This window comes from Rana temporaria, chromosome 6 (assembly GCF_905171775.1).
Source record: "Rana temporaria chromosome 6, aRanTem1.1, whole genome shotgun sequence".
In the NCBI taxonomy this organism is placed as follows: Eukaryota; Metazoa; Chordata; class Amphibia; order Anura; family Ranidae; genus Rana; species Rana temporaria.
The window spans coordinates 169,908,575-169,922,902 of record NC_053494.1 but is presented as its reverse complement, the minus strand read 5'-3'; the positions used below and the strand labels follow the sequence as shown (position 1 = coordinate 169,922,902).

Here is a 14,328-nt window from a genome sequence, read left to right as displayed (position 1 = left end):
GACGAGAAACCTGAGCGTCTGTATACTTACCTGTTGCCGTGGAAATCTGCGCAATGCTCGAAATGACTTTGACGCATGCGTGGTAGCTTCCACGGCATAGGTAGGGTGAAGCAAGATGGCGGCGACGGCATTGAATGTGACAAGCGCATTCTCGTTGTACGCGATGACGTCACTGCGTTCTTGCCTTTCAAAAGAACCGTGGTTCTTTTGAAACAAGTGTGTGTACACTCGGGCGGCAAGAGATTCTTGCCAAGAATCTCGTCAGGAAAAACAACGTTTTTTTCCTGACGAGATTCTGGCCCGTGTGTACGAGGCTTTAGGAGCAATTATTTTTAACAGGCTGATTTTACTTATTTGTACATAGCATTTGATGAACAGTTAAATAAAACAGGATACTAAGTTAGAAAGAAAAGAGTCTTTGCCTATAATATTTGACTAGGACACTTGATTTCACATCAGGCACCTTTGAACCCTTGTAGGAGAAACTGAATAAAAGTTCTCATCCACCATAACCTGTAGATGTATTTTATTTTCTAATCAAGCAGACTAAATGTCAGATGTAACCTGATTAGCTGCTATGCGCAAACCTTCATTTTTCTAAATCAGCATCCTCTATAAAAAAAAATTATGAATCTATATTACTTAGAACTTTTTAAACCCTCTAACACATTCATTGTGTTTGCTGTGGTACACAAAGATAAGGGGTTTAATATTTGAGTTGGTGATTGGATAACAAACCTGAATAATTGATACATTCAAACTTCCATCGGCAGGCTTTTGAAGATATCTACATAGAACAAAGGAAAACAATTAAAACCATGCTGGAATATGCTGATAAAGTCTTCACGTACATCTTTATCCTTGAAATGCTTCTGAAATGGGTGGCCTATGGATTTGTAAAATATTTCACCAATGCCTGGTGCTGGTTGGACTTCCTGATTGTTGATGTAGGTATTTTGTTTTTATTTTTTTTACGCACAAATGTTTTGTATCAATAATGCGACATGAATTCTTGTTTATAATTTTGCTGTATTGATTGGGCTAACATATTATATGTGAATGTGATCATTTAGCCTGTATTCACATCTGTGCATGTTTGTTAATGCACATTTGTTCTTGAACTGATGCCCGTTGTCCTTAATTAGCCCATTCACTTTGAATGGGTCTCCAGTGAGCCGGAACACATGAAAAAAAAAAAACACTCCTTCACTATTTTTGGGTAATGTAGTGCACTACAACACACAGTGAATGCACATCTGTAAATTGTAGTGTGCTAAAGGGCAGATTTGATATGCAGTTGCCAAGGTAATGCACATGTGATCAGTTACAACACCAGCCATTTGGTGGCTTGACAGTTCAGTTGAGAGAACTTAAACAGTTATCATTCATGGCATGCCTCAAATGTAACTATTTTGAGAAACTGTTAAATTGATGGGTTTAGTTCCGCATTAAAGAATTCCAAAGATAACTTGTAATTTAGTTAGGGATAGAATCATCAGAGAGATCAAATGCACACTAACCCCAAATATTCTCTCAGCATACTTACTTGCTTTCCTGCTGAAGCCATCAAAGTTAGTTTGTATGATGTATTTTGCATATGGCTAGGCCTACCCCCAGCCGCTATCATGCTTGGATGTGAAGCTATAGGGTTCTTGTGCATTTCATTACCACGTAACATGTGACTTGATAAGGCGGAGCGATGCGCTGACGTCACCTCATGTTTTTCGCATTTGTGTCCTGGAAGGACGGGTTTGTCTGGATGTGCGCCGGCCGGCACACCAGACTTAAGGCTGACTTATATTATGGATGTTGTAAGTGCAATACATTTTAATTGAATAAATGTGATTAAGGTTTTACACTATATGGAGCCTTTATATTGTTTATGAAAACCATCCATACACTGTTACGAGTGGGAGAGAACGGGTGTGAGGTAGCTGGATGTTAGATGCCCCTTTTCTGGTCAAAGACCTAGGTTATTATGGGCATTCTGTGATCCTCTGTAATGGGGGGTCTTGGCGATCTGGTAAGGAGACATCTATTTCATTTGGTGGTGGAACTCACATGCGGAAGATGGTGGATGGATTTTGTGAATTTTAGTTACAAACACTGGTGGACTTTGTTATTAATGTACTGTCAAGTTGACTGTCAAGTTGAGATCTTGCCAAGTTGTCTTAGCGTGATTCTATTTTCTATCCAAGAAAGTGTGTAACGTTAAAATCATTTTTGGTTTCATACAATGACTTTGGTAAAAAAGTCAATTGCTGCAATATTACCGTTGCATATCCCAGATGGTAACAAATATTCTTTAGAATCCTGCAAACATGTTCCTGAAGGTGAATTATGTTTAAATGCATTAAATGTCTCAGGAAGAAACAAGGAGGAAAGAGAAGAAAGTCTAAAAAAAACGACACGCGATAATTTTTCTGGTTGTAAAAAAACAAAGTTTTTCAGGCTCTCGAAAAAACAAAGTTTTTTTCAACTTCATCATTAAAACGACATTGCCCACACAAGATTGTGAAAAAAAAGTGCTCTAGCAAAGCGTGGTGATGTACAACACGTACGACGGCACTATAAAGGGGAAGTTCAATGCGGATGACACCACCCTTTGAGCTGCTTTAGATGATTTCATGTTAGTAAAAGACGATTCGTGCTTTTCTGTCTGTTACAGCGTGATGAATGTGCTTACTCCATTACGAACAGTAGTTTTACCAGAACGAGCACTCCCGTCTCATAACTTGCTTCTGAGCATGCGTGGGTTTTTCACGTCGTTAAAGCCAACACACGATCATTTTTTACAACCCGAAAAACAACATAGTTTAAAACGTTGTGAACAAATAGAGCATGTCCGAATTATTATTTTTTTATAGTTTTTCAGAACCCGAAAAATGTTCTGAAGCCCACACACGATCGTTTAAATGAATTTTTTTTAAAACGTTGTTTTTTACAACCCGAAAAATGATCGTGTGTACACGGCATTATAAGTTAAAATTTCTTTAAAAAAACATGCTCATCTTGTAAAATACTCGCATACCAAGTTACTTGCAATCCAAGGTTTTACTGTACTAGCTACCAAGGGTTATTGCACTCTGAAACCAGGGGGGCTCATATAAAATTGATGACCAGCTCTTATGGCCAACAGTTGCAGTCTGACCCCCCCTATATGTCACAGATCACCATTGGTCAGACAGGTTTCATATTATGATTGGGCCAGTATGGATGTGCCACGGGGAGTGATCTCCAGCTCTTGAACATTGGTCTTATTTAATTTTGTGTATATAAGAAAGCTCTGGGTTGTGGGGCTCCCAGGGTGTTCGAGAGTGAGCCTCAAAGTGCTGACACATACATGATTAAGCCTAGTACAGTAACAAGGACAACAAGTTTGAAGGGTTAGTTTACCTATAACTGATTTTTGCTTTTTCTGGAGACTTTTTTGATTGCATTCAAAGGCGAGTAAGCAGAGCCAGGCACTCTGGCAGAAAACATTAACTGTAGAGACATAAGAAAGAGAAACAAGAAGCCAGTGGATGATTATGCTTGTTGTCTTCCATCCATAACTTTGATTTTGGTTTGGCTAAATTAGGACATTCTTTAATCTTAACTTGTAAATGTGAATCGGAAGATCATCATGTTCAGCATTCATTTAGTAGGCTTCAGTAGCTATTTAGTAAACATTTAAATAGAGTTGCCAGCCCAATGGTCTCTCAGAGCTTGCTAAAAGCCTGCTGAAGCCTGGTAAAAAGGTAAAAAAGTTCTATTAATACATCAGGAACCCCTCCTCCATAATAAATAGCAACATCAACGCTGGGATACTCAACATTCCCCATGGAGGGATAGTGAAGTCACCCTTAACTAGGCACTGTGAGAGGAAATCAGGGTTAAGGTAAGAATATTTACTAAAAAAATTCCCCCGTTTTTTTTTTTTTTTACTTTTAAAATGTATCTCTAGGCAGAATTATCTTTTGTAGCCTTGGATAGACCAGAAAGGGTTTGACTGCCTAGCAAGTTGTTAGGCTGTCTGTGCCTCAATGAGGAGATTCTTCCCACATCTTTACTTATAACTGCTGAGAAAGAAAGTGAAAGGAAATCAAAAATGTTGAAGCTTTCATCAGATCAAGAGGTATGGGAAATTCTATCTATCTGGATCCCTGTTCCAATAACGTTTTAACAGAGGATTTTCCTAATTTTTTGAGACTTCCTTCTCCTTCCTCCTTATTCCTTCCTGGGACATTTAATGTATTTAAACATAATTCACCTTCAGGAACATTTTTGCAGGATTCTAAAGAATATTTGTTACCATCTGGGATCTAAGGCCCCGTACACACGAGGGGATCTCCGCTGGAAACGGTCCGCCGGACCGTTTCCAGCGGAGATTCCTCCTCCGGATTTGGATCAAAATCCGCGCGGAATTCATCCGCGGTGACGTGTCGCGCGTCGCCGCGATGATGACGCGGCGAGGTGCGCGACGCTGGAAGGTAAGTAATTCCACAAATGCGTCTAATCATTACGACGCATGCGAGGGAGGGGAGCGGACGGATTGATCCGGTGAGTCTGTACAGACCACCGGATCAATTCACTGGTCCCGATTCAAGCGGATAGATTTCTTAGCATTCTAAGAAATTTCTATCCGCTTGAACTGGTCCGGCCCGAGGAATCTCCGCAGATAAATATCCGCTAGGCCGTACAGACGACCGGATTTGTCCGCTGGAACTGATCCGCGGATCAATTCCAGCGGATAGATCCGGTCGTGTGTACGAGGCCTAATATATGGAAATGTAATATTGCAGAAATTTACTTTTTCATCAAGTCATTGTATGAAACCAAAAATGATTTCAACGTTACACACTTTCTTATCAAGTCTCATGTTACGTGGTAATGAAATGCACAAGAACCCTAGAGCTTCACATCCAAGCATGATAGCCTAGCCATATGCAAAATACATACAAACTAACTTTGATGGCTTCAGCGGGAAAGCAAGTAAGTATGCTGAAAGAAGATTTGGGGTTAGTGTGCATTTGATCTCTCTGATGATTATATCCCCAACTAAGCTACAAGTTCTCTTGGAATTCTTTAAAGCGGAACTAAACCCATCAATTTAACAGTTTCTCAAAATAGTTACATTTGAGGCATGCCATGAATGATAACTGTTTAAGTGCTCTCAACTGAACTGTCAAGCCACCAAATGGCTGGTGTTGTGACTGATCACATGTGCATCACCTTGGCAACTGCATATCAAATAAAGCCTAAGATGGCAGCGTAGGACTACTCCTATACAATACGAGTAGCATCATGTCACAACTGAGTATAAAAGAGAAGAGAGGCGCCTCTAATTGTGAAAAATAATGCATATGCTCAAAGGAGCTCAAAGAAGCTCCATAAAAACTTGCAAAAGAACACAAAAAAAGCACAAGCTTCTTTGGACTGAAATAAAAGCTCAAATCCTGTAAAAGCAGCTTTTTTTTGAGCTGCAGTGTGCATGAGCCCTAAAGCCCTGTACACACGATCGGATATCTCATGGAATCTAGTCCAATTGATTTTTTCGTCGGATATCCAATGAAGCTGACTTTCATCAGTCTTGCCTACACACCATCAGTCAAAAACCTGACTGTGCCAAAACGCGGTGACGTAAAACACTACGACGTGCTGAAAAAAATAAAGTTCAATGCTTCCGAGAATGTGTCGACTTGATTCTGAGCATGCATGGATTTTTGACCGATTTTTGACCGATGGACTTCAATTGGAAAAATTTAAAACATGTTCTATTTTTTTTCACCGATGGAAAACAAACTGATGGGGCCCACACATGATCGGTTTGTCCGATGAAAACGGTCTGTTTTCATCGGACAAACCGATTGTGTGTACAGGGCTAGTGTAGCAATACAGTTATATTTAATGAAGGTACAACATTTAGCAACTCAGGCATCCGGGGTAAAGCTATCCACATAGACCGTCCTCCGCACCGCCACCACCATCAACGTCATCCCTTCCACCCTGCGCTCCACGAGCGCTTCAAGCCTTGCTTTCAAAACACTCAACTGCAAGGTAGTCTTCCCGGTCGAGATTGCAGACTGACAGTGGTGAGAGTCGGCAGGGCAGAGGATAGTCTATGTGGACACCTTTACCCCAGATGCCTGCATACTTACATTTGTCTGTTTTAATCATCAACTATGTAAGTTGCTAAATGTTGTACCTTCATTAAATGTAGCCATATTGCTACACTTAGAAGCTCCTCTTTTCTCTTTTATACTCTGTAGCTTCTGCTTCTAATCCCCTTGTGGAGGTGACCATCTGTGGATGGACATTTTATGATTACACAATCACATTGCTATAATCTTTTTATATGCACTATAGACTGAAGGACTTCTGAATAAATGGTTGTGAATGAATCATCTGAATTTCTATTATTTCTTATGGGGAAATTCGCTTTGATATATGAGTGCTTTGGATTACAAGCATGTTCCTGGAACAAATTATGCGCGCAATCCAAGGTTTTACTGTACTAAAGTACATCATTGTGGCTCTTTTCACTGCTTGATTAACCAAGCACAAATAGTATGCATCAGATATCAGTATGTGTGTTTTTTTCTATCCCAACCAAATCACGCACAGAAGTAATTTCTGTATAAAAAAATGTTTTTATTATTATTATTATTATAAAATGTATTGAAAAGAGCATTCTGAAAAATGAAGCAAACGTGTTGGCAGTTCAATATTGCCTACTCCTGTCCTCTGGGATGTCAGTGTTGAATATGACTGTTAATACCACAGTTAGGTTTCTGTAGATAATGGAAATTATTGAATTACCATTGTGCTATGTAATTCAATTTTAACCTCACATTTTCTTATTCCTTGCTAAGACTTTTGTTAATGACACAAATTGATCTTTCAGCAGGAAGCAGATGGCCGGTCTGTGAAGCAGTGCAGCTACAGTACAAAAATATAAATGTGATGATCTTTTTGCTTTGTTTTATAAAATGTTTTATTCTCCTTGTACTGTAGTCCTCTTGTAGGTAACCTGGAACTTGACAGAAATTGTTTTTGAAGGTATACCCAAATATGCATGGGTTGATCTAAGATTTAGATTTGGATATTTGTTTTTATTTCAAGCACTCATTAAGGGAAATTTTCTTTTTATTTGGAATGAGACATCCAACCCATTTTGTTTTTAGATAGTGTGAGTAAGAGAACCTATGTCTTTTTTTTCATTAGCTGTTTGTGTCGTTCAGGAGGTTTAAATTCTTGTTAACAATAAATACAAACAGAAATCTTACCTAGCCTTAACTCACTCTACTTTAAAAAAAAAAAAAGACTTTTATTTTTGGAAGTGAGAGTTCCTCTCACTTCCTGTCTGGCAAAACATTGTCAGCTTCACAGGAAGTATGGGAAATCTCTTTAACAGAGTCCCAGAAAGCAATAAATTCCTTAAAGGGGTTTAACCCTTCCCCACCTAGACAATGTTTTGGCTGTAAATACATTTTAAAAACATGCAAAAATTCCCACTCATACTGCCATATTGCTCTGAACTAAATTCCTCCAATGCTCGCCACAGGATTTCAAGCCAACATAATCTGGAACCTGAGAAATATGAAAATGTAGATATCAACCCCAAGCAAAACTAGGCAGTGTGGGAGGAGAGGATGGAGGTGTAGAAAATAGGTACAAGATTTCCAGTTAAGATGAATATAACACCCCAGTGCATAGCTTTATTATGCAGGTAAACCCATAGATTAATATATTTGTCAGGCATCTGTGGTACTGAGCCCTTGTAGATTGCCACCTTGGGGTTCCCCAGGGCGCAGAGTCTAAGTCCCAGCTTGCTTCTTCACCAGAGCCCCTGATGGTGGGGATGAACAGCAAACTGGAACCAGGTCGTGGTCCCCAGGTACGCTCAGCTGAGGATGCGGAAGACCATATGCATGTGCAGAGTACAAGCAGCAGGAGACAACAGGAAATCCAGGAGGCAAGCCAAGATCAGGGTGGGCAGCGAACAAGCACAGATAGTAAACAAAGCCAGGATCAGTACACGAGTAGTCAGGCACAGGATACACAAGTGACATGCGAACAGGAGCTCAGAGAACTATGAAGTTGCTCAGGCAATGTGGGTTACATTGAGCATGTCTTATACAGGCAAACAAACTAGGAGGTGGGCCAGGAGGTGATAGAACGGAAGAAAATAAAGCCTGCGGAATAGCAGGCGATGCCCATAGGTGAGCACAGCCAAACCACACATGTGAAAGGAATCAGGGTAAAGAAGCACTGCAGCAAGGAGGTAAGAATACACAAGCAGGAAACTGCAGGCTAACGTGTCACAATATTTTTATTTGTCATATATTGGTGCAGTTGTACCCTCACTATGTTCTTTAGAACCAGCTTTGCTCTTCTGGCATGTTTTCCCTTTTCCTTCTCAACTCATAGCTTTTGGTTATCCTTGCTACTGCCCCATGACATTATACTAGCAGTTCAATCACCGAACTGGTCAATACGGGTTGCCAGGGAGAAGATTCTTACAGCACTAAAAACTGTGCTGTTATATGATTTTCATATACAGGGAGTGCAGAATTATTAGGCAAGTTGTATTTTTGAGGATTAATTTTATTATTGAACAACAACCATGTTCTCAATGAACCCAAAAAACTCATTAATATCAAAGCTGAATATTTTTGGAAGTAGTTTTTAGTTTGTTTTTAGTTTTAGCTATTTTAGGGGGATATCTGTGTGTGCAGGTGACTATTACTGTGCATAATTATTAGGCAACTTAACAAAAAAAATATATATACCCATTTCAATTATTTATTTTTACCAGTGAAACCAATATAACATCTGAACATTCACAAATATACATTTCTGACATTCAAAAACAAAACAAAAACAAATCAGTGACCAATATAGCCACCTTTCTTTGCAAGGACACTCAAAAGCCTGCCATCCATGGATTCTGTCAGTGTTTTGATCTGTTCACCATCAACATTGCGTGCAGCAGCAACCACAGCCTCCCAGACACTGTTCAGAGAGGTGTACTGTTTTCCCTCCTTGTAAATCTCACATTTGATGATGGACCACAGGTTCTCAATGGGGTTCAGATCAGGTGAACAAGGAGGCCATATCATTAGTTTTTCTTCTTTTATACCCTTTCTTGCCAGCCACGCTGTGGAGTACTTGGACGCGTGCGCTGGAGCATTGTCCTGCAAGAAAATCATGTTTTTCTTGAAGGATGCAGACTTCTTCCTGTACCACTGCTTGAAGAAGGTGTCTTCCAGAAACTGGCAGTAGGACTGGGAGTTGAGCTTGACTCCATCCTCAACCCGAAAAGGCCCCACAAGCTCATCTTTGATGATACCAGCCCAAACCAGTACTCCGCCACCACCTTGCTGGCGTCTGAGTCGGACTGGAGCTCTCTGCCCTTTACCAATCCAGCCACGGGCCCATCCATCTGGCCCATCAAGACTCACTCTCATTTCATCAGTCCATAAAACCTTAGAAAAATCATTCTTGAGATATTTCTTGGCCCAGTCTTGATGTTACAGCTTGTGTGTCTTGTTCGGTGGTGGTCGTCTTTCAGCCTTTCTTACCTTGGCCATGTCTCTGAGTATTGCACACCTTGTGCTTTTGGGCACTCCAGTGATGTTGCAGCTCTGAAATATGGCCAAACTGGTGGCAAGTGGCATCTTGGCAGCTGCACGCTTGACTTTTCTCAGTTCATGGGCAGTTATTTTGCGCCTTGATTTTTCCACACGCTTCTTGCGACCCTGTTGACTATTTTGAATGAAACGCTTGATTGTTCGATGATCACGCTTCAGAAGCTTTGCAATTTTAAGAGTGCTGCATCCCTCTGCAAGATATCTCACTATTTTTGACTTTTCTGAGCCTGTCAAGTCCTTCTTTTAACCCATTTTGCCAAAGGAAAGTAAGTTGACTAATAATTCTGCACACCTGATATAGGGTGTTGATGTCATTAGACCACACCCCTTCTCATTACAGAGATGCACATCACCTAATATGCTTAATTGGTAGTAGGCTTTCGAGCCTATACAGCTTGGAGTAAGACAACATGCATAAAGAGGATGATGTGGTCAAAATACTCATGTGCCTAATAATTCTGCACTCCCTGTACAGCTAAGGCAAAAAGTACAATCACTAAATCTAGATTTATTCTTTGTACCTACTGTGTGCAGTAATACAGAGCTTTCCCATATTCACACTATTCCAGGGATGTAACTGAACTCCAACCTGTAATTTCCAGTACTCACCTAACGTGTCACCTCATAGTGAACTCTGGCACTGCTTCTCAACCATGTAATACAATCATTCTCTTTAGGAACCATTTAATTTTTGATGCCAGGCCTTAGGTATACTAATCATGGGAAACAATGAGACCAGTCCCCACTGTTGTCTGGGATGGGATTGTGGAAGTAGAGAACCCTTATGTTAGTCCAAGTAATTTAAATATAAGCCTCTTAGGCCGCGTACACACGGTTGTTCCAAACCGATGAGAATGGTCCGACGGGCCATTTCCATCGGTTCACCGCTGAAGTGGCCTGATGGTCTGATGTGCGTACACACCATCGTTCCAAAAACCGATCAGGTCAGAACGCGGTGATGTCAAACACACGACGTGCTGAATAAAATGAAGTTCAATGCTTCCAAGCATGCGTCAACTTGATTCTGAGAATGCGCGGGTTTTGAACCGATGCTTTTGTGTACTAACCATCGGTTTGGACCGATCAGTCAGCGGTCCATAGGTTCGATTTTGAAGAATGTTTTAAAATTTTGAACCGAAGGAAAACAGACCCATCGGCTATACACACCGTCGGTTTGGACCGATGAAACTGAACCTCGGTCCATTCTCATCGGTTTTGTCCGACCGTGTGTACGCGGCCTTAGTGTAAGCAATAGAAAAAAATTACCATCATCCTAGAAGTCAATTTAGAATAGAGTTAGGGCTAAGGGGACCCCAAAGGCCCAAAAGACCAAAAACAAAAGAAAGGGGCAGGGGGACTATATCGGTAATAGATAAGAGGAAAGTAAAATGGAGAGGTAGTAAGGATAAAATATATATATCAGTTTATTAACATGGTATCAAAAACAAGGGGCATACATAGTCATAAAATACATAAAAAACAGCAATGTAAAGCGGTGGTCTCGCAATATGTCCATCGCTTTACATTGCTGTTTTTTATGTATTTTATGACTATGTATGTCCCTTGTTTTTGATACCATGTTAATAAACTAATATATATTTTATCCTTACTACCTCTTCATTTTACTTTCCTCTTATCTCGTACCGATATAGGGCCAGATTCACGTAGCCCGGGCACAGCGTAACGTAACCGATTTACGTTACACCGCCGCAAATTTTCTGTCTAAGTGCCCGATCCACAAAGCACTTACCTGAAAATTTGCGGCGGTGTATCGTAAATCCGTCCGGCGCAAGGCGGGCCAATTCAAATGGGGCGGGTACCATTTAAATTAGGCACGCTCCCGCGCCAGATGTACTGCGCATGCTCCCGACGCAAATTTCCTGACGTGTTTTGCGCGAAATTACGACGCGCCGACGTTTTGTGAATCGCGACGTGAAAAAAAGACTTGCGCCGGGAAAAATAAATAATTTTAAGAAATTCAAAAGCGACGCGGGAAAGATGGGTATACTTTTACATGGTGGAGTAATTATCCACTTTGTAAAAGGTGCCCTATCTTTGCGACGGCAAACTAACACTCGCGGCGACGTAACGACGGGAAAAAGCTTTGTGGATCGCCGTAACTCCTAATTTGCATACCAGACGCTGGTTTACGACGCAAACTCCACCCAGCGACGGCCACGGTACTGCATCCTAAGATCCGACAGTGTAAAACTATTACACCTGTCGGATCTTAGGGATATCTATGCAAAACTGATTCTATGAATCAGTCGCATAGATAGAAACAGGGATACGACGGCGTATCAGGAGAAACGCCGTCGTATTCCTTTTGTGAATCTGACCCTTAGTCCCCCTGCCCCTTTCTTATGTTTTTGGTCTTTTGGGCCTTTGGGGTCCCCTTAGCCCTAACTCTATTCTTAGTCCAAGTCCTTTGGGGTCCCCTTAGCCCTAACTCTATTCTTAGTCCAAGTCATTTGGGGTCCCCTTAACCCTAACTCTATTCTTAGTCCAAGTAATGTAGTCCAGCTAATTAGTGAATTTCCAAGAAAATGTGTAGTGACAAACAGCATCCTCAAATGAAGAGCTTGCGATTTGTCCTTTGATAATTTTTGTTAACTGTACAAGTCCCATAAGATGTTTTTTTCCAGCGCAGAATAACAGACATCCAAGTGAATATCTGAATAACATGCTAAATTTATGTTCTTCAGAGTTAAATCAACAATACCTGCAATTCCCAAATAGAGAGATGTGTTTAATCACACAAAATGAATAACACCTTGATTATTATATATTGATAAATGTTCATAAAATCTCACAAGCACGATGCCAGACACAGTTCTGCAGGTCCTCTTTTCCCATAAGTATGGTCTTTATCCCTACCTCTTTGAATATCAGAGGCTTCTTTAACGATTACCGTTCAAAGAGGTTTTCCTAGAGATCCTTTTGATGTCAGTTTTCTTCTCATGTAGGATTGTAGGTGGCCAAAGCTTCTTACTGAAGTCAACAGCAGTTAAGATGCAATTAAAATAAATTCTTCTATTATTAGTGATGCTCAGGCAGAATTAGCATTGCTTTAAGGTAACAGGTATTGGACATAAAAACACTACACAGAGAATAGCATCTGGATCTGTTACCACTCTGTAAAGAAAAAAATGATTTAATTAAATGTATTTTATTGTATTTATTTATTTTATTAAAGTATCTCTGTGTGAATAACAGGCATATTATAATATAAGGATGGTATAGAAAAAAATAGTGTAAAAGCATTAGTCATGGTGTGCATTTATTGCTAAATAAACTGCTTCACCTGGCCCTGTATATAGGGAATCTGATTATTTGTCACTGACTGTTACGGTGTCCATAGCCTTCCAAAGACAACATTTAATTGGGAATAGGTTAGCCAAAGAAAAACCCTTTGTGTTGCTACCCAAATAAATCAAGAAAACATACAACATAAATAAATAATTGTAGCTGCCCACACCTCGTGTCACTCTCAAATGTGCAGAAAAAAATTAACAAAAAATGTACTATCATAACCTATATCTTGTTTGTGCATCAATTGTTTCTCAATATTAATAGAAAAACACACAAACACAAATAATATTCCACGCATCAAAAAAAATCTCCCATGTAAAACACAGTCTGTGACAGAGACTATGTTTCACATAAGATCATTTTATTAATGCATGGAAAATTATTTGTGTTTGAAGTTTGAAATTTGTTATGAAGCCAGCCATAGATGGTATGATTTTTGGCCAGTTCAGCAGGCTTAATGTACACAAGTTGACCCCCACCCCCCCCCCCCCAAATGGTTCTGGCATGAGGGATTCCCCCATCAACACTGACTGTATTGATGGGGGAATCAAGTGATTTTCTTTCCTGTAACCCGTGGTTGCAGGAAACAAAAATCGCTCCGTCTATGACCGGCTTTAATATTAGGAAATAATTGACGCACAGCAGCACAGTGGTTAAGTGGTTAGCACTTACACCTAGCAGCACTAGGGTTGTTGGTTTGAATCCCAACCACAACAGTACCTGCATAGAGTTTGCATGTTCTTCCTGTGCCTGCATGGGTTTCCTTTGGGTACTCCGGTTTCCTCCAACACTCCAAAGACATGCTGGTAGGTAAATTGGCTCTAGAATATGAATGAATATGGACCTTAGATTGGAAACTCCTTGACAACAGGGACCGATGTGAATGTACAATATGTACTGTGTTTCCCTGAAAATAAGCCCAGGTCTTATATTAATTTTGGCAACAAAAGACACAGTAGAGCTTATTTTCAGGGTAGGTCTTACCATGTAATGTGCTGCCTTCTCTCCTCCTCTCACTCCCTTCCTGACAGGAATCCCCAGTGTGAACTGAGTTAAAATGCTTGTAAAATACTATAATCCACTTCATTACAGTAGTATATAATGTACAATGTGTGTGTTTCTGTAATATAATTATGCCAAATACCTTCTTTATAGTGCCGCTCTGCGCTTCTAGCTCTCTTCCCTGCAATTATATTACAGAAACACACACATTGTACATTATATACCACTGTAATAGAGTGGATTATAGGATTTTGCAAGCATTTGAAACTAGGGCTTATTTTTGGGGTAGGACTTATATTGGAATCCTCCTGGAAAATAACATTAGGGCTTATTTTTGGGGTAGGTCTTATTTTCGGGGGAAACACGGTGTATATATATA

At 40.2% G+C, this 14,328-nt stretch overlaps 1 protein-coding gene across 3 annotated transcripts in view; it reads left to right on the top strand.

Moving 5' to 3' along the window:
• LOC120944042 (sodium channel protein type 2 subunit alpha-like) overlaps positions 1–14,328 on the top strand; it is a 317,686-nt gene that overhangs the window by 244,163 nt on the left and 59,195 nt on the right. For all 3 annotated transcript variants that reach the window (XM_040357809.1, XM_040357807.1, XM_040357808.1), the window contains exon 20: positions 774–947. In XM_040357809.1, the coding sequence (XP_040213743.1) occupies positions 774–947 (174 nt within the window). The remainder of the gene's footprint in view (positions 1–773; positions 948–14,328) is intronic.